Raw genomic sequence first — 19,086 nt, 5'->3', positions numbered from 1 at the left:
TTGTAAGCTTTGTTGCTATAAATGATATAAATTATGTTTTTTATTTGTTTATTTTAAAATTGATTAATACATATTGTAAATTATATAAATTAATTATGCAAAGAAGCTTTTATAAATTGAATAAAAATTGTAAAAATTTCTAGTTGCTCTTGTTCAAAAGGTGTTTTGGCATCAGACAGTCGTACTTGTTATGATAATACAGAATTTATCTTTGCATCCTTGAAAAACGTAGTTTTAAAATGGAACAGTAGTAACACTCTTGCGCCAATATACAATTTTGGTGTTACTTCCACTGATGTTGGTATTGTTGCTATGGACTATGATTATAAGAACAAACTTTTTTACTACTCAAGAAACACTGATACAGTGTCAATTATCAGTATGATGAATATTGATGGAAGTAATAAACAAGCTCTGTTCATTGGTTAGTTTATGTCTATTTTGTGTTACTTTTAAGTTTTTGAACATTTGTTTACTTGGTTTAATTTTGCTATTAAACATTAATTTCAGGAGTAACTTATTACCTTTAAGCTATAGACAGGTCCCTAATATACATTATAATGGTGTTTTTTTATATATTGAACGCATTTAGGGATGAGAGTAGATATTTCTCAGAAATTTTGTTTTATGTGCCACCTTAATCTATATATGTGTGTATATTTATATATATATATATATATATATATATATATATATATATATATATATATATTTATATATATATATATATATGTATATATATATATATATATATATATGTATATATATATATATATATATATATATATATATATATATATATATATATATATATATATATATATATATATATATATATATATATATATATATATATATATATATATATATATATATATATATATATATATATATATATATATATATATATATATATATAGAACCCTTAGATGTTGTCCGAAAGTTTTTTCCATATTTTGTTGACAAAAAGTAAAAATTAAAATGCAAGACCGGAATTTTTTTTTTTTAATAATGATAGACTGCCTGCTCCAACCAAACCCTCAGTGGATGTAGCAGCACTCCCTTGCGAGTCAGGCTATTTGTCAGTCGATGTAGCAGCACTCCCTTGCGAGTCAGGCTATTTGTTAGTCGATGTAGCAGCACTTCCTTGCGAGTCAGGCTATTTGTCAGTCGATGTAGCAGCACTCCCTTGCGAGTGAGGCTATAAGATAGTCGATGTAGCAACACTCCGCGCATGATTTACAGTAAAAAAAATAAAAATAAAAACATTTTATTAAAAATAATTAAAATAAAAACATTTTATTAAAAAAAATAAAAATAAAAACATTGTTTTTATTGTCAAAAACATTCAGAATGTTTTAAAAACATTCAGAATGTTTTTAAAAACATTCTGGTCAATTAAATTTGTGTTTTTGTGGTTTTTTTATATAACAACTAATTTGTAATTAAATTAATGGTTTTGACTTTCGTCTAACACGAAAATGTTGGACGAAAGTCAAAAGTAATTAAAAGTGACGTATTTGTTGGCGTAAGAATCACTTTTTTCCTTCTGCTCTTCCCAAAGCCAACAAACTATAGATCTATATATATATATATATATATATATATATATATATATATATATATATATATATATATATATATATATATATATATATATATATATATATAAATAGTGAGTTGCATAGTTGCTGGATTTTCTTTTTTAATATTATTTTTCAAACTTAGATTATTTAAGGGATGAAGTTTCCTTTCTTAAACTACTGAAAATCTGTTGATGTTTATTTCTCATTAATTTTTACCAAAATTTATTGTTTCTGCAACAACAACAAAAGCTGCTTTTTGGGTACTTTTTTTTCAGCAATCAAAAAGTTTCAAAACTTTACTACTTGAAGATTCCAGTTCAACAATTGTTTGTTTAACAATTGTCTTTTAATCACCATTTAATTTATTTATTTGTTTATTTTTAATTTTTTTTATTTAATTTTCTCACTAACTTTCAACAGGTATAATGCAACCTCTTTCGTTTTCTCTTTGAGCAACTGAAAAATCCCTTTTGAAATATAATTTTTTTGCTTTATGTGTGACGAAAAATATATTTAAAGCCTGTCATTTGTCATATACAACAAAAAAACCTGTCATATACTAAATAAAAGCTCCTCTGCCTGTCATTTGTCATACACAACAAAAAAATTTTTTGTTGTTGTAAATGACAAGTTAGTTTTCTTGTTCTGTTTTACTGAATGTTTTTTCAATTTTTAATCTTGTCTACTATTTTTAAAGCCATTTGTTTTTTCGCTTTAGTTAGAATGTTAGCCCCAAAACGGCTGCTATTTTATTTTAACTTTCTCTTAAAGTCAAATTTAAATCAGTGTGCAAATAGATGAATGTCTGCAAGACTTGTAAACTTTGAGGTAGTTTTTCCCCTGTTATCATCTCATAAGTACTTCCAATCAGATAGATTTGTTTCTTGTGTCTTGTTGTAAATGCCATATTAAAGGTCTGAAATATATAATATTAGAAATAAAGTCTGGGCTAAATTTGTCAAACTTTTATTTAAAAATGTTAATTACAAAATCAGATAGAAATATTTTATTTATTTAATACTTTATCCCTGGTTTTTATTATGATGCTTTTTATCTAAGCAAAATTCAAATCTTTTATTTTACCTTAATATTAGTGCATATTTAATTTTATGTTACATATGTTTATGCAGCTTCTAGCAAAAGACTCTAACATACAATATACAATACATCTTGCTACTAAAAAGCTACCATTATCACCCACACCTAACATTTGCAATCACCAAAAATCAGGATTCATTAAGAGAAATTAGATGCATGTTGCTACACTTGAAATGAATGGTAGTAGATAATATGCTTGTACATATACCAGAAGTGTATAATTTATGTTATACAAGCTAACTCTTTTAAAAGGCAAATGTGTTGCAGTTAAATAATACTTTAAATCACTTTTTGTTCTATGAAAAGTTACTAAATAAATAATAATAATTATTAATTAATAATTTATATTAAATAAATATATAATAATTACAACAATTATCAATAAATAATAAATAAATAAAGAAAAATAAATAATAAATAAACAAATAAAGTATTATGAAGAATTGAACCAAATTTTGTGTTTGATATTTTTTTATCAATAAAAAATATAAAAGTTATTGGCAGCTTACAATTTTGCTGTTTAATTTTTACCATGTCTATACAAGCCAGTATAATTGTTTGAGGTGTATTAGTTTGTGGATAGAGTTTATTTTTAGTTTTATTGCAATATTAACTAGCATAGCATAACAGACGATGAGATGTTGCAAGGACATGAACCTGACAAGATATTGCAAATCTTAGGCTCCCTGAAATGTCTTTGGGGAATGCCTTCAAATACAAGTTGTGGAAATTCTATTATATAATTCAAATTTAATCTAAATAATTTAATATTTTTTCTTAAACTCTATAATTGCCTATAAAAGTCTATATACTATAATTATTTTATATTACTTTTAAATAATTGCGTTGCTGACAGTTGCTGACAAATGATTACCTTGCAGCGCAGTTAAGTAGTGTCATTTTGTCACAGACAAGCAATATGAGATTTGTATTTTGTCAGGTTTTCTTTCTTTTTTTTTTTTTTTTTTTTGAGTTTTTAGTTTTATAAGTGCTCATTACATTTTATTTTGTAAGTGCCTATAAATATTGGTGCGTTGCCATATACACATTTGCATAAAATCCAAATAGCAATGTTTTGTTTTCCCTCAACATATAAAACATTTTTCTATTTTGAACGAGTCTTAATATTCTGGATATCTACTCTTTTCAAATATTCACACTTTTTGGATTTCAACTCTATCTACAATATATTTTTAAAATCAACTCTCTCATGTCTACCTGACTAAACATAGTATAGTGGAAGCAAAATTTAATTAGAATCAAAATCAACGTTAGTTAAAATTAAAATAATTAAAATTTTAGTAAACAAGTAAACTATTTTACAGTTATAAACTATTTATAACTATAATATAACTATTATAACATAATATATTGTTCGATTTCGTTTTGATAAAGCTCCATTTATAAGAATTGAGTCATGGTAATTTCATTATAACAAACTAATCAAGGTACTTTTGTTATAAACTTTACAACATTACCTATTATTTTTTAATTATTAAAATTATACTCTTTAACATTATTAGAATGTTATTTATTTAATAAGTGTAGCTATCATAAAAATTTTAGTTTTTAAATAGTACTCAGTGGGCACCCATTTTTCTAGAGACATCCTTTGGATATCTTTCATGCATTTTTAACATCTTTTCAGTGGGGCATACCAACTGGATAGCTAAATTATATTTTTCATATGTATCAATAAACTTTTAACAACAGCAGTTTTAATACAAGTAGTTGTCAAAACAGGTTTAAATCGAGTTTTTTTTTTCATTTGAATAAAAACTCAACTTTCAATTATAAGGTAAAGATTTTTTGCAAAATGTCAGAATTAATTTTTTAACTATATAAAAGTGTACAACTACTATTTTCATACTTTGGAAATTTTATTAAGTACAATTTAATTAAAAAAAAATTCTTTTATAACTTGACTTTTAATTACATAAACTGTTTCTAATTCCAAATTTAATCTGCAAAAGACTTTTGCTGAACATTTAAAAGTTTGTTCAAAAAAGTTCTAAACCAAATGTGAGGGCAACAAGGTAATAAAATATTTATTCCCCTTCTCCTCCCCCCCCCCCCTCCTCCTCCTTCCCTTTAAGTATCTTACTCTAAATTTATCTACAGTTTTTCAATTTCATTATTTCATAGATTGAATTTATATCTTATTAAAACCACCAAATCCACAAAAAAAGAAATAAATAAGTTCGCATATAGCAAGAATGATTTATCCTACTAACTTGCCATTTAAAATGGTTCCAATTGTTATGCCAAGGATATAACTCTTGATAAAATTGATATATATTTTTTTTTGCTTATAAACTTTTTTTAAATTTTTTTCTGTGTTTGTAATTTAGTGAATAGCGTTGTTGATGGTATGGCATATGATTGGACAAGAAATTTTCTATACTATGCAGACAAGCATAATGGTATTTTTTCTTTGGATCTCAATTCCAAAGTTTTGATTCCAGCTTTAGTTTCAAAAGGTATTAGCAATTTGTCATCAGTTGTTTCCCCAAGAGCTATGGTTTTGGAAAATTGTGGAAGGTTCATATTTAAACTTACAGTTTAACTAACAACAGTTTTTGAATAATTTTTTTAATTTGAATTATTTTTTATGAACAAAACTTTAACTCAAAAAACTTTAATTAAAAATGATTTTGATAGTTTCAGAAATTTGAATTTGCGTTGTTTTAAGTTTGAATTTGTTTTAATTTTTTAGAGATTTTAATTAAAATAATTTTTTAATTTATTAATTTTTTAATAATTGTGTTTAGATCTCTTTTTGTAACGTTTTGGGGAGAAATTGGTTATGTTGGAAGGTTTTTCTTTAATAATACAATAAAAGTAATTGCAGGAGACTTGTTATACCCCAATTCCTTAGCTATAGATCGTAAAAAAAGTAGATTATATTGGGCAGATTCATTCTTTTCAAGGTTAATAATTTATTTTAAATTTTTTTGTTTAAATAGTTTGACTAAGTTATAATAATTTTGTTTTTCAAATTATTTCTCTCAAGGATGCTAAGAATGAATGGATTTTTGTAACTTTTTTTTTAAGTTTATTTAATTTAGTATAGTGTGTGTGTATATATATATATATATATATATATATATATATATATATATATATATATATATATATATATATATATATATATATATATATATATATATATATATACATATATATATAAATATATATACATATATAGATATATATATATATATATATATATATATATATATATATATATATATATATATGTATATATATATATATATATATATATATATATATATATATATATATATATATATTTGTTTGTTTAGATGAATAAAAACAACTGATTAGTGAGACTTAAAGTTTCATGTCCAAAGGCAATCATCCATTAATACAAACAAAAAATGTAGACAAACAGTTACAAAAACGTAAAAATACTGTAGAATGACTTCTGATGTTATAAACAAAGTAAAAAACAAAAATGAAAAACAAAAAGCCATTATAGTTTACTAGTCTCCTGTGTCAAATATAAATAATAAGAATCTTTCTGAATGCCGACACTGAAATACAATTTCATTTTATTTTTCAGTATGTTTTTACCATTATGTGATAAAATAACATCTTTTTCGTAGAGAGAAGGTGGCATATTTTTGTTGTTAGATATATTTTTGGTCTTTTTAGATCCATATTTCTTTAGAGAGTTCTATGTGATTTATATACTTAACTGATGCAAATGATTTGAGATGGTTTGCATATCCTAATTTAAATGATGTATTACTAATGCTAAAATATACTATTTTATTATGATCATGGTGACTGGAACTTATGGTTGCTTGGTAGACGATATTGTTAGACAAACATTGGTTGTTCAAAGGGCAAGATGCTTGATCTACATTAATTAGTTTTTAATTGGTTTTCGATGTGCAAAATTTAACATAACATCGAGGTAATTTACAACTTTTAAATTAGTTTGAATGGTGATTTTAAGATTGTTTCTTTTAGAAACATGTGTTATAATTCTGTAAATTTGATACAGTATGAAAATAAAATTAGATTTGTATATATATCCACACAGTACTATATTTTCTGTTCCTAAATATAACACTGAAGGGCTTAAGTCAAAGAGTTTTTTGATTTTTTTTTTCTAATATTATTTTTAAGAAATGAGACAGCAAGACTGAAAAAAGCAAATGGTTTCTTTTTATTGTAAAACAGTGCAGTGATAAAACACCAAATAGTACTACAATATGATAATAATAAAATGCCAGTAATAATAGTTCAAACATAAGATTAGACTTATGAATAGTTTAAACTTAAATTAAATTATTACTATTGCCTTTTCATTTTCACAATTTTTTTATAATTTTTTTTTATACTTTAATATTTATACGGAGACTTGCAGTGGCAGAGTTCTTCATAAGCAAGAGGTTGAAGATTGTGGAGATCAATACCCCACTTCATTCACAATATTATTGTGTTTAACTTGTTTTGGTGATAAAAATAAAACTATTCATATATCTTTAGGATGATAATGCCCTTATGAATAAGTGAAAACAATATTATTTCTACTACATTTACCTCCCTGAGGTCAAGAGAAGGATACTGTACATTGAAATACTTATATTGTATATGTGTACACTTGTATATATGAATATTAAGTATATTGTATATGTATACACGTGTATTGTATAACTAATGCAATACATTTATATTAGGGTGTCCCAAAAAACAACATTTTTGAAAATAATCTGCTCTCACCCCCTAAATGTGTTCTATCTTATACAAAGACAGTAGGTTAAAAATTTTTTTGAATAAAAAATATTTTAAGGGGTCCCCCAAGAGCCTCTAATATTTAATGGGTCCCTAACATTTTCATAAAAAAAGTTTTTCAAAAATATGTCAACCTGGTACTCAAATGAAGCGAAATTATAAAAAAATTTTAAAAATAATATTCATTTTAAAAAAATTTTAACTTTTTAAAAAAATTTTAAGCAAAATTATCATAAAAAATGCATTTTTTTCATTTTTTGTTAAAAAACATAATTTTTAATGTAATAAAACCATAAATAACAATTTTTTTTCGTAGTAAATATTATTTTTGAAATTTTTATATAATTTTGCTTTATATGAGTACCAGGTTGACATATTTTTGAAAAACGTTTTTTTTGAAAATGTTAGGGACCCATTAAATATTAGAGGCTCTTGGGGGACCCCTTAAAATATTTTTTAATCAAAAAAATTTTTAACCTAGTGTTTTTGTATGAGATAGAGCACATTTAGGGGGTAAGAGCAGATTATTTTCAAAAATGTTGTTTTTTGGGACACCCTAATTTATATACATGTAAGTTAGGGTGGGTTGAAAACTACTTTTTTCGAAAATCCCTCCTGTTATACCCTTCGGTTTATTCTACTTAGTAAAATAACTCTGACTTTAAAAAATGTTTTAATAAAAATTATTTTTTAGGGTACCCAATGACTCTTGATAATTTAATGTTATCTAAAAAATATTTTTTCAAAAGTATGTCAGCCTGATATGCAAAAGAAGTGAAACTTTATAAAAAAATTCCACAATAAAAATTATGTTTTATAAATACATGATTTTCATCTAAAAAACATTAGAAATAACTTTTTTATAAATGTTAAAAAACTTTAGCTTTTTATGCAATAAAATTTAAAATAATTTTGTTTATATAAAAGGAATTATATTTTTAAAAATTTTATAAAGTTTTGCTTCTTTTGAGTACCAGATTGATACTTTTTCAAGTAATATTAGGGGCTCTTTAAATACTGAAAGGTTAGTGGGTACCCCAAAAAATATTTTTTATTTAAAAATTTTTTAAATCCAGTGTTATTTTATTATAAAGAAGAAACTTAGGGAGTATTTTGAGTAATTTAAAAAAAAAATGTTATTTTCAACTCACTCTAGTATACTTTCATACCTATACAATATACATAAATGTCTCAATCTATATCATACTTATACCATAAGTATATATATATATATAAATATAAATTTAAGTATATAAATACATTGAGAAAATTAGAATTTTCAAAATAACACATGCGTTATTTTTAAACTTTCAGTTTTTTTAATTCCATATTTTTTAGTTAAAAAAATGTATAGAATAATAAAATAAAAAATAAAAAAAGTGTTATTTATGTAGATAAAAAAAACTAGCAAAGATTAATAAAAAAGTAAAAATTTTATCTTGAATATCTTCTCTATCTAAATCACCAAGTACTTTATCTTGTTCTTATTGAGTTTGTAGAGGTTTCTATGGTAATTGTTGATTACATCTAAACTATACTGGTTCCAGACATAGGTTTTAATCCTCTTTTTAATTGCAGGAGTAATCTTTTGGGTTTTAGGGAACTTTTTCACCAAACTGTATAAGACAAACAGCATTTTTGAATGCCATTTTTCAAACAGTTTATTAATTTTGCAGATTTTCAACTAAGTTTCTTGTTTAATGGCTCAGTTTAATGGTTCTGAGGCGGACTGGTTGTAACGTTTCCCAAACTCTTAGCTCTTGGAGAGGCTGATTCCATCAACAGCTGCAAAATATTAGAGTATTAACAGTGCCGTGTTGGGCATGGATTGTGTTCCTGTTAATGCTTTTGGTTCAGATAGTTGAGGCCACATAAGGAGCCCTATGTTACAACTTTGGGTTAATTAACAGGACTGAGGAAATTGCATGGCTCATCGCTTAGGAGACCAGCTCTATCTATGAATGAGTCAAGTTCTTTTTAAACTTGAATCAGGCCATAAGTAACCTAAAATATTAAACATTAAAAAGCGTCCCCACCATCTAACTGTTTTATTATATCTTTTACTAATACTTGTGGTCTGCCAAGCAACCTTTCATCAGTTGAATCTTACCTATTGCAAAAATCACCAGAATTTCTTGCTTTTATTGAGACTAATTTAAATTCTACTATTCCTTCCTCTAATCTCAGTGTTGATTGGTACTATCCTTTGATTTGCAAAGACTCCAATAGTCAAATACTTGGCTTGGGGCTGTGAATACCCATCAATTCACCTATGTGTTGTGATATCAGGTTCGAATCCTTTGACCATTCTTTTATGTGTTTCTGCTTAGCATCTCTTCACTCTATCACCTCTCACTTTGTTTTTTATCGTTCTCCTTCTTCTCTAGACTGCACTCTTTTAGATGTAATTTCTGATCAAATTTACCATGCCTCTCTCTTAACCCCTCTGCCATTATTGTTATTAATGGTGACTTTAATGCTCATCACCCTGAATGGCTTCACTTTAATTCCACTGACCCTACTGTCACTAAAGCCTATAACTTCTGCATTTCTCAATGTTTTACTCAGATAGGTAACTTTGTGACTCGTTTTCCTGAAAACCCTAATCATTTACCTTCACTCCTTAATTTATATCTGGTCTTATATTGTCTATTATATATTGTCTCTTTAAATCTTTTATCTCGTACTTCATTTTCGGGCTCACCCTATCATTCCAATACTTATTACTACCCTAAAGCTGACTGAGACTCTTTTTGTGATTTTCTTTGTGACGGTCCTTGGGCTGGTCTTTTTCCTCTCGGCTGAAAAATGCGCCTCCTGCATAACCTGGATTCAAGCAGGAATAGAAGCCTTTATTCATTCTTGTTGGTTCCAAGTCAAGTCTCATTCTAATCCATGATTTTCACCTTCTTGTATAGCTGCCATATCTAATCATAATCATTTTTTTCATTATTTAAAAAAAAAACTATTCTCTTGAGAACTAACGGCTATTTATTATTGCAAGAAATGGATGTAAAAAAGTGCTGTTAGATGTGAAGCTCCATTATTCTCAGTTCATCTTAACTCATAAGTTAGGCTCTTGAGACTTTTGGAAAATCTTTAACAGCATTGTTAACAAAGAAAGGTCTAATATTCCATCTCTCATTCATGGGAATGATCTTATCACTTTTCCCAAGCATAAGGCAGAACTATTTGCAAAGAACTTTTCTTCTAATTTGACTCTTGAATCTTAATATAATAGAAAATTCCTCCAAAAACAGTTTCAACTGTAGGGTATAGCAGGGTTAGATTTTGGCGTTAACAGCCTTCCGATAATTAAATTTACTCCTATTTTTAACCAAATGGAGACACATGCATATGAGTTTATTTTATTGCTGGCGTTAAAAACTGCTGTTTTATTTATAACTAGCAAATAGCTTATCATAGGGTTTAACGGAGAGACAAAATTACAGCAGTAGATAAAACAATTTGATTATTTTTTATTTTTCTGTTTACAGAATTGAAAGCTCAAATTTTGATGGTAGTTGTCGCCAGATTATAGCATTTGTTCCAGGTTATTATCCATTCAGTATGTTTTATTGGAATAGTTCACTGTTTTGGATTAACTGGGTAAGCTTAGACGAGCAGAATTCTATAATGACAACTAATATATGGAATAAACAGACTGTTGTTTTTAAAAATATCATTAGTCGTGGTTATGCTTTAGATTTGTTTCAAGATGACTCTAATGGTAGGTTTTAAGTTTGAATTTCTTTTATATTTTAAGATTTTATCAATGTTTTAATACATTTTTCAACTTAGGGTTATGTGATAGCACTCCTGCTTGTGAGAAAATACCGTTTGTTCCTTTATACCCAACTAGTAATCAACCACTTTTACCTTTTGGAGAAGGTTTTGATAGAAAGCTACCTCCTAGTGATGATGGGGGTGTTGAATTCCGTCTGTCACAAGATATTCCCTTGTTTTTGAACTACCCATCTAGAAATGTTTTTGTAGGTCTATTATTTACAGCTGTTTGTTATTTTGTTTACCTCTGTTGTCTAAACTTGTCTAATTTTGTAACAAAAATCTTTAATACAAATATTTTTAAAGAACATGTTTTTAAGCAAGTTGTTCATTCAATTTTTATTCTGTTATTAATGTTTCAATAGAAATTAAATAATTACATTAGTTACAATAGATTAAACAAATTATATAAATGACTTGCACAATCTATGCATAATATAATTAATGAAAACAATTTTGTATTTATTTAGATCTATACAAATGGTATCATCTCATTAAATGGTTTTTTCAATGAGTCAACTGCTTACAGTGTTAGCAATGTGCCCCTATTAGCAGTGTATGCAGCTGATTTTAATACTTCTCAAATTGGTAATGTGTATTACAGAGAATCAGTTGATCCAACAGATCTCATGATGATTACTAACATTTTAAAAAATAATTCCTTGGATTATAACAGTTCTCTATTTAATGCATCTCATTTGGTTGTTGCTACTTGGGATATGGTGCCTTCATATTTAAACCCTAACTTGGTATAATCTTAAGCATATATGCGTTCTATATAAATATATATATATATATATGTATATATATATATATTTATTCATATATATATATATATATATATATATATATATATATATATATATATATATATATATATATATATATATATATATATGAATATATATATATGTATATATATATATGTAAACCTTAAGGAAACCTTTTGTTTATTTAAAGGCGTTTTTAAAGACATTTACTAGATTTTTATTCAATATGTCCTCCCTCAGCATCAATAAATGCTTTAAGATGACTCATGAACCTGGAGCAAGAGGTCTGGATATAATCGAAGAGCGTCTTATTCCACTCCTTATTGATGGCAGTCTTCACGGAGTTGACACCATTGTGGGGACTTGGACAAGCTCTTGACTAGTCACGTAAATTGAATAGTCAAGACAGGGGCTCATTTAGATCGTTTTCGACAGCGCCAACTGTATTTGGATGTCAATTTGGGCGCTGCCCTAATACAAATTTAAGGACCTTTTTTTTTTTTCGGTGAATATTGTTTTTTTTTTGCAAAAAAATGCCGCTTTTTTGGTAAAATTTTTGGGGATGTGGAAATTTAGCAGAAAAGCGATATGATTTCATTTTCACTTTATGGCTGTTTATTTGGTTGTTTTTTTTTCAAAGTTTTATGCATCGACAAAAACAAACTATGCATGTAAAAATACCATTTATATATATTTATATTTTACCACATATTTTTTGAAATTAGCAGTTGCATACAGTAGTAATACTTTTTTATAAATATTAATAAGATTTGTGTGTTCATCATAATGAGTAATAGGTAACTTTAATAATATATAATAATTTATGTTAAATACCATTAAAAAAATATAAATAAAATAAATAATAGTAATATCATTGTTTTTACTTCCTATTAAAAGAGCTCTATTTTCTATAAAAATCCCAAATGTTCATTTGTCCCAAGTTACTCAGCGCATCCCAAGTAACCCTGTTGTGGGTTGGTGGTGTTTCTCTCGTTAATTATAGAGTGTGTTGTTGAGACCACATTGAGATCCTTTTTTAAGACTTTAGGTTTATTAACATCTTTTTTTTTTTTACTTTATTATTCATAGTCAAGTTCATCTTAATGCTGTGAATCTTTTAGATCCTTAATCCTTTCAATCAATCATGGCTACATTAACAAAAAAAATCTCTTTTATATTAGATCTCTAGATCACCTTTAGATCTCTAGATCACCTTTAGAAAATTTTTAATAGTATTATTAACAAGAGTAAATTAAATATTCTCTTGCATTGCATTAGAATTTTAGTTTAAACTTTTCTGCTAATCATCATAATAATAATACATCGAATATAAATCATAAATCAAATAAATAATTGTTTATAATAAGTAGAAATTTTGATATCATTAAGTTTATTGTAAAATCAGCATTTTGTTTGATTACTTGCTCATTTTCTTACTTATGATGATCTAGCTCTGTAAAATGTTTGTCTTTGTATGGAATACCAAATTATATATCTATATATGCGAGTAATGTCAATTTTTTAGTCAATGTAACTTTCTTTACCTTCTTTTTTTTTTTACATACTTGATGTATACTTTTTACATACTTGATGTGGGAAACAAAACTCTCATATCGATTTTTGAGCATGAAAAAATGATCACTGTGAAACTGTTTGACTTGAAAGAATGATGAGTACTTAACAGAATGATAAGTGCTTTAAAATTGCGTTAAATGTACATAACTGATTTATAAAAGTAGATAATGCAACAAAATTTTTGATAAAGTTCTAATTGCAGTTGGAACCTAGAAGTTGTTAAGGCTCCAGCTACATTTGGGGCTTTAGAATATAATTGTACATATAACACATGTGTGCGTTTATATGTTACAAAACACTTCTAAAATTTTACTTGCCTACAAAGAATTACCATCTTTTACTCATAAGAATATAAGTTTTTATAAAGAAAATAATAATATATATTTAATAATAATAGTTAATTAACATTATAATTAATACAGTGCTGTTGACTATGATTTGATCATTTTTATTTCTAAATTTAAGATAATGTAGTGAAGCGAAAAATATTTTTTCTTGTAAAGCAGGTTATTTCATAACATAAAAGAGAATTATAAATTAGTTATTATTGCACTAAATCAGAAAGTAATTGTTATTTTCTGATTTACTGTAATAATGACTAATTTCTAGTCCTTTTTTGTCTAATTAACATTGCCAACAATTCTTTTGTGATTTTCAAAAAGGTTAAAAACGTTGTTAGGTACAGTCTTGTCCTAATGAAATGTTATTTCGATTGTTTCTTGTTTTTTTATAACAACTTTATTAACTTACTGGTATAGAAATGTATCAATGCAAGGCTTAGGTTGTATCTTTTGTGTAAACAAAAAATTATTTAATCTTTTAGGCTTATCTGTTTTTTAAGCTTATCTATTTCTTTAGCTTAGTGCGGTAGTAGTGTAGTGGTAAAGCGCTCGCTTCATAGGCAAAAAGTTCCAAGTTCAATCCCCTCCACGTCTCTGGTAGTACCGCACTCAACTTGTTTCTCTGCGCAGCGGCCTTGTTCATCAAGGTTCATGTTTTGGAGTTATATAGTTGAGAGAGGGTTATTACCACTATTAAGTAGCCTCCTCATCTGTAGTGGCCTTCTTGGCCTTGAGGAGGTGAATAACAAAAAAAAATAGAAAATAAAATGCTTCATCTGTTGTTTTAAAAAGACAATGTCATTATGTTTAAACATTTGAAAAATTATTTTACAGCAAATAGGTTTTTTATTTTTTAAATTATTCTAAAAAATTCAATTAGTTTTAAGACTTCAAAATAAACTTCAGTGAAGTTTACTCATAACTAAAGTTCCTAGTTGAACTTTAGTAAATCTTCATTGTGCAATTCACTTATTTCAAATATATATACATATATATATATATATATATATATATATATATATATATATATATATATATATATATATATATATATATATATATATATATATATATATATATATATTTAAAAGATCCAGAGTTAATTGGTTTACAAAAAAAATGATATAAACAATCCATCTGTCAGAGTTGATATAAGAAAAATACAATCATATACAAGTTATCATTTTAAAAGGTGGCTACTTTACTTTGGTTTTAGTGAACTATTTGCAACTATAGCCAATCGTTTCCTTTCTTTTCCACCAGCATTAAAGTTATTCCTGCTACAAACAAATAATTTAGCACTTTTTCATAAAGAGTATTTAGTAATTTAAGCAGCTTTTTAACTTCCTCTGGCTTAAAATACATGTATGAATGATATAATGAGTCATGAAAACCATCTAAACCATTTTTTCACTTTATCAAACTGCACTAAGGAGAAACTTCATTTTAATATTTTGGAAAGTAAAAAGTGTAATGCCAGAAACCTTAAGTTTTCTACATTCAATATTATAACTTTGATTGCAGCAGTTAAGGGCACTTTTTCAGAAGATTTTCTTATTTTTTTATTAAAAGCCATTTGATTTGTTTATCAACAGTACAATTTTAGCCTTGTTTTGAGTTTTTCAGGCGTTTATTTATGAGAAGGTCTATACCTTTGTATTTAAAGCAACAATATTTTCTTTAAGCTCCAATACCTTTAAATCTTCTATGATATCTTACACATAGAACGCATTGTACCTGAATAGGACCGAAAAGGATATCTTACACACAGAACGCACTGTACCTGAATAGGACTGAATAGGTTTGATAGATAAGATTTTACCTTCCTCCCAGTTTGAAAAACTACTTGTTAAATACTTTAATTAATTTATTATGTTTTGATCTGAAGATTACCCAGACAATCACCAGATTTAAAGTAATAATAATATTATTAAATGAATAGTATGTGTTGTTTACATCAAATGCTTATAAAAAAGCATGTATTCTGTATTTTGTTTATCAACAAATAAAACAAAATAGAAAAAACTCTATTATCAGTAAGTGTTAAAAACAGTAAATTTAAAAATTGTAGCCATTAGTGCAATTGATTCTTTTAAAATCTTTGTGATACTATGGTTTTCATGCATATTTGTGTAGATATTATAATGTATATAAACACAGCACAAAATAACAGGCAGTCATTGGTCAACGACTGCCTAAAATGATCAAAGTTGCTGATTTCACCTCCAAAAATAAGTTTTTTCCGGTCATAGTTGACCAGTTAAATAATTCGTAACTTAAAAAAATAAGTTTTTACAAACCATTTGAATTGTTTTTTTTGTTGAATTTTTTAAGTACTCTTAAAATTTTTTAACCTCTAAAACTTTTGCCACCATTTGTAAGGTCATTGCAATGAATGAACATAATTACCTATTTAGCAATTAATTTACTATAGTCATCATATAGTGCTTTTTGTTTAGAGTTATCAAAAAAATGATTAGAAACAGTAATTTTTAAAAACATCTTTATATGTTGTAAAGCATTAGGAGGTAATAAAAAATAATACAAAGTATTTTTAGATTAAAACTTTCTTATTCCTAGTAAATAATTTGATAAAAATTTAATTTGATTATATAAAAAATTTAAACAAGTTAATTAAAAATTAAGTGTTCAAAAGTATTAAACATCTAAAATTACTCTGATGTTGTCAAACCTCTCTTTTTTAATCAACTCTTCTTTTTTAATCTGCGCATGTGACAGGCCATTTTTTAAAGCATTACACGTAGAGCATGTCTCAAGTAATTTTACATAAGCAGTAAGCGATTTTGGTTGAGCAACTTTTAATCATTTTTTAACTTTTAAATTATTCATAAGCGGTAAGGTAAAAAGAAGTAATTGGTTTTTAAAAAAGTCTTTTGAATGACGTTTATGTAAAAGTATTTTTTACAAAAGTTTAAATGACAATTATGTTAGATATAAGTGCTATTTACAAATGAAAAAAACTCAAATAAAATTCAAAATTTTTTTTTTTTTTTTTTTTTTTTATTATAGTAATGATCGAATAAATATTCTCCAAATAATTTTTATTGTTTGTAAATTTCAACTTTTTATTGTTTGTAAATTTCAATCTCCCTGAATTGATCCGTACTTTGCTGAACGGCCAACATTATATCTTGTCTGTCCTCTTCATTGTGAACAGAATTAACAAACTCTGACTCAAGCTTAATTGCCCGTTCAGAGCAGTTGTTGACTAAATATATTTGGCAAACAAATTCAATGATAGTTTCAGATTGGTGGATAAAGCCCTAAAAAGATAAAGGACAGTTCAGCCAAGGTTTATCATTGTCATTATGCAAATTTAACAGACTAAAAATAAACAAATTCTAAAAACCAACTGTGACAAGCTAGGTGGTTTCTCCTGGGTGAAGTATAGACCTTTCAGAAGGATTGAAGTTTCAGACTTTTCATAGTGTATAGCAACAGGTTGTGAGAAAAGAACTTTTGCACTTTTTCTATCTCGTTATCTTCGATTTCTTTATCTGCGAAACATAATGGAATCAACATTTGATACAAATACTACGTATGTCTCTCCATTGATTTCAATATTTCTTCAACCCCCTCTAGTACACATTAGCTCCTGGATCATAAGATTCTACCCAATTTATATACTGGACCATCTGCCAATATGATTTTAAACTTGTGAACTTTTTCTCAAAAATGTTTACAGTGAAGATCGTAATTATGTCTTCTACAGACAGAACATAATGTTTGTGTAATAGTTACAGTTGTGTCAAAGCACAGACCCTTTATATAAGGTTGTAGCTTAAATTAATCCAAAATGTTTACTAAAGTACCATGATGAGATTTTCCAGTACCATGTTCTATTAGCAGAATGCCAAAAATCTTTGAATCACTATCGATATTTACAAAAACCGCGAAACAGTCTCTTTTTTGTTTTGTACTGTTAGTAATATCCTGCAACGTTTTTCCATCAAAGTGTGCAATTATTAGAAGTTTACTTTGCCTTGCAGCTTTTATTATATTTTCTCGATTTTTAGCTGTACATGTACTTACTGCTTTCTTTTGTTTTCTCTTTTTTGCAATGTGGATTTTTTTTTTTGCTAAAGGTGAATTCAAAAAGCAAGAAAACTGTCAACCTGCCCCCAGAAAGAATGTCAGAGAGCAAGTGCATTATATTTCTAGATAAATTATTTTTAGAAACACCTGTAATTGCGGAATTTTGACATGAAGAGACCTCACTTTGTTCTGGTGATAAAAGCTCAATTTTCTTAGTTTGATCCTCTTGTCGCTCAATAATTGTTAAATATCACAATCTTCTTTCTTTTATCTTTTCATCTTTTGTCAATATGCTAAATCCTTTGAACCAAGTGTCATTTTATCATTTCAAAATTAAAGATGTTTCTAGCTAATTCTGCGGTGTTGTCTTTTGTTTTTATTTTTATTTTAATATTGCTTATTTTTCAACTAGATTTAATAGGTTCCTAAAACGCAAAATATTTATTGTATTTTTTTCTAATTGCTTTAAAACTTTTTAATGTAGCCTCATGTCAGAGGCAGAGGGAAAAGAGTAAAGTTAACAAATTAATATAAGCAAAGTTAAAATTCGGTAAAAATAAAAAAACTTTAATTATATATAATTTTGCAAACCTGATGTGCTTGTCATGAAATATGTCGCTGTCATGTCCTCCATCAATCCATGGCTTCTTTATAGCAAAAAGGATGCAGTTCTGAGGACGTATTGCTAAAAATGTCTTTGAAAGTGATCTCCTGATTTTTGGTAGAATCTTTTTTTTTGAGTCTTCCTTTTATTTTTGATTAAAAGTTATAAATCACAGTTTATAATAAAAAATATTATTAGCTTAATAAAAGGTATGGCATGAATTTGTTTTTTAATCTTTTTTAGTTTTTTAAGAATAAATAATAAAGATTGTTTTTGTTTGTGACAGGCGTGAGAAATATTTGATCGCAAGTGTCATTCTATTTAAATATACTTAAAAATTATACTTTAAAGGATAAAAGTTAGTACATTTTAAGCTAATTTTTTTGGTCTAAATTAGTCAATTTTTTTTTAATGTAAACTTCCCAACCAATTCCAAATTAATATTTAGGCCTTTTAAATATCATAGAAAAAAAAGTTTATTTCAATGTTAAAAGTTCTAGCTT

The 19,086-nt window shown here is 26.4% G+C and overlaps 1 protein-coding gene across 1 annotated transcript in view; it reads left to right on the top strand.

The window, feature by feature from the left end:
• The window catches only part of LOC100210520 (uncharacterized), a 134,719-nt gene that overhangs the window by 39,309 nt on the left and 76,324 nt on the right, over positions 1–19,086 (top strand). Inside the window, exons 8-13 of the mRNA XM_065807946.1 lie at positions 144–424; positions 5,036–5,225; positions 5,456–5,614; positions 10,949–11,181; positions 11,253–11,443; positions 11,708–11,986. Of these exons, the coding sequence (XP_065664018.1) occupies positions 144–424; positions 5,036–5,225; positions 5,456–5,614; positions 10,949–11,181; positions 11,253–11,443; positions 11,708–11,986 (1,333 nt within the window). The remainder of the gene's footprint in view (positions 1–143; positions 425–5,035; positions 5,226–5,455; positions 5,615–10,948; positions 11,182–11,252; positions 11,444–11,707; positions 11,987–19,086) is intronic.

Source organism: Hydra vulgaris, chromosome 10 (assembly GCF_038396675.1).
Source record: "Hydra vulgaris chromosome 10, alternate assembly HydraT2T_AEP".
Classification (NCBI taxonomy): Eukaryota; Metazoa; Cnidaria; class Hydrozoa; order Anthoathecata; family Hydridae; genus Hydra; species Hydra vulgaris.
Note: the sequence above shows the minus strand (reverse complement) of the source record. Positions and strands in the feature narration are given on the sequence as shown.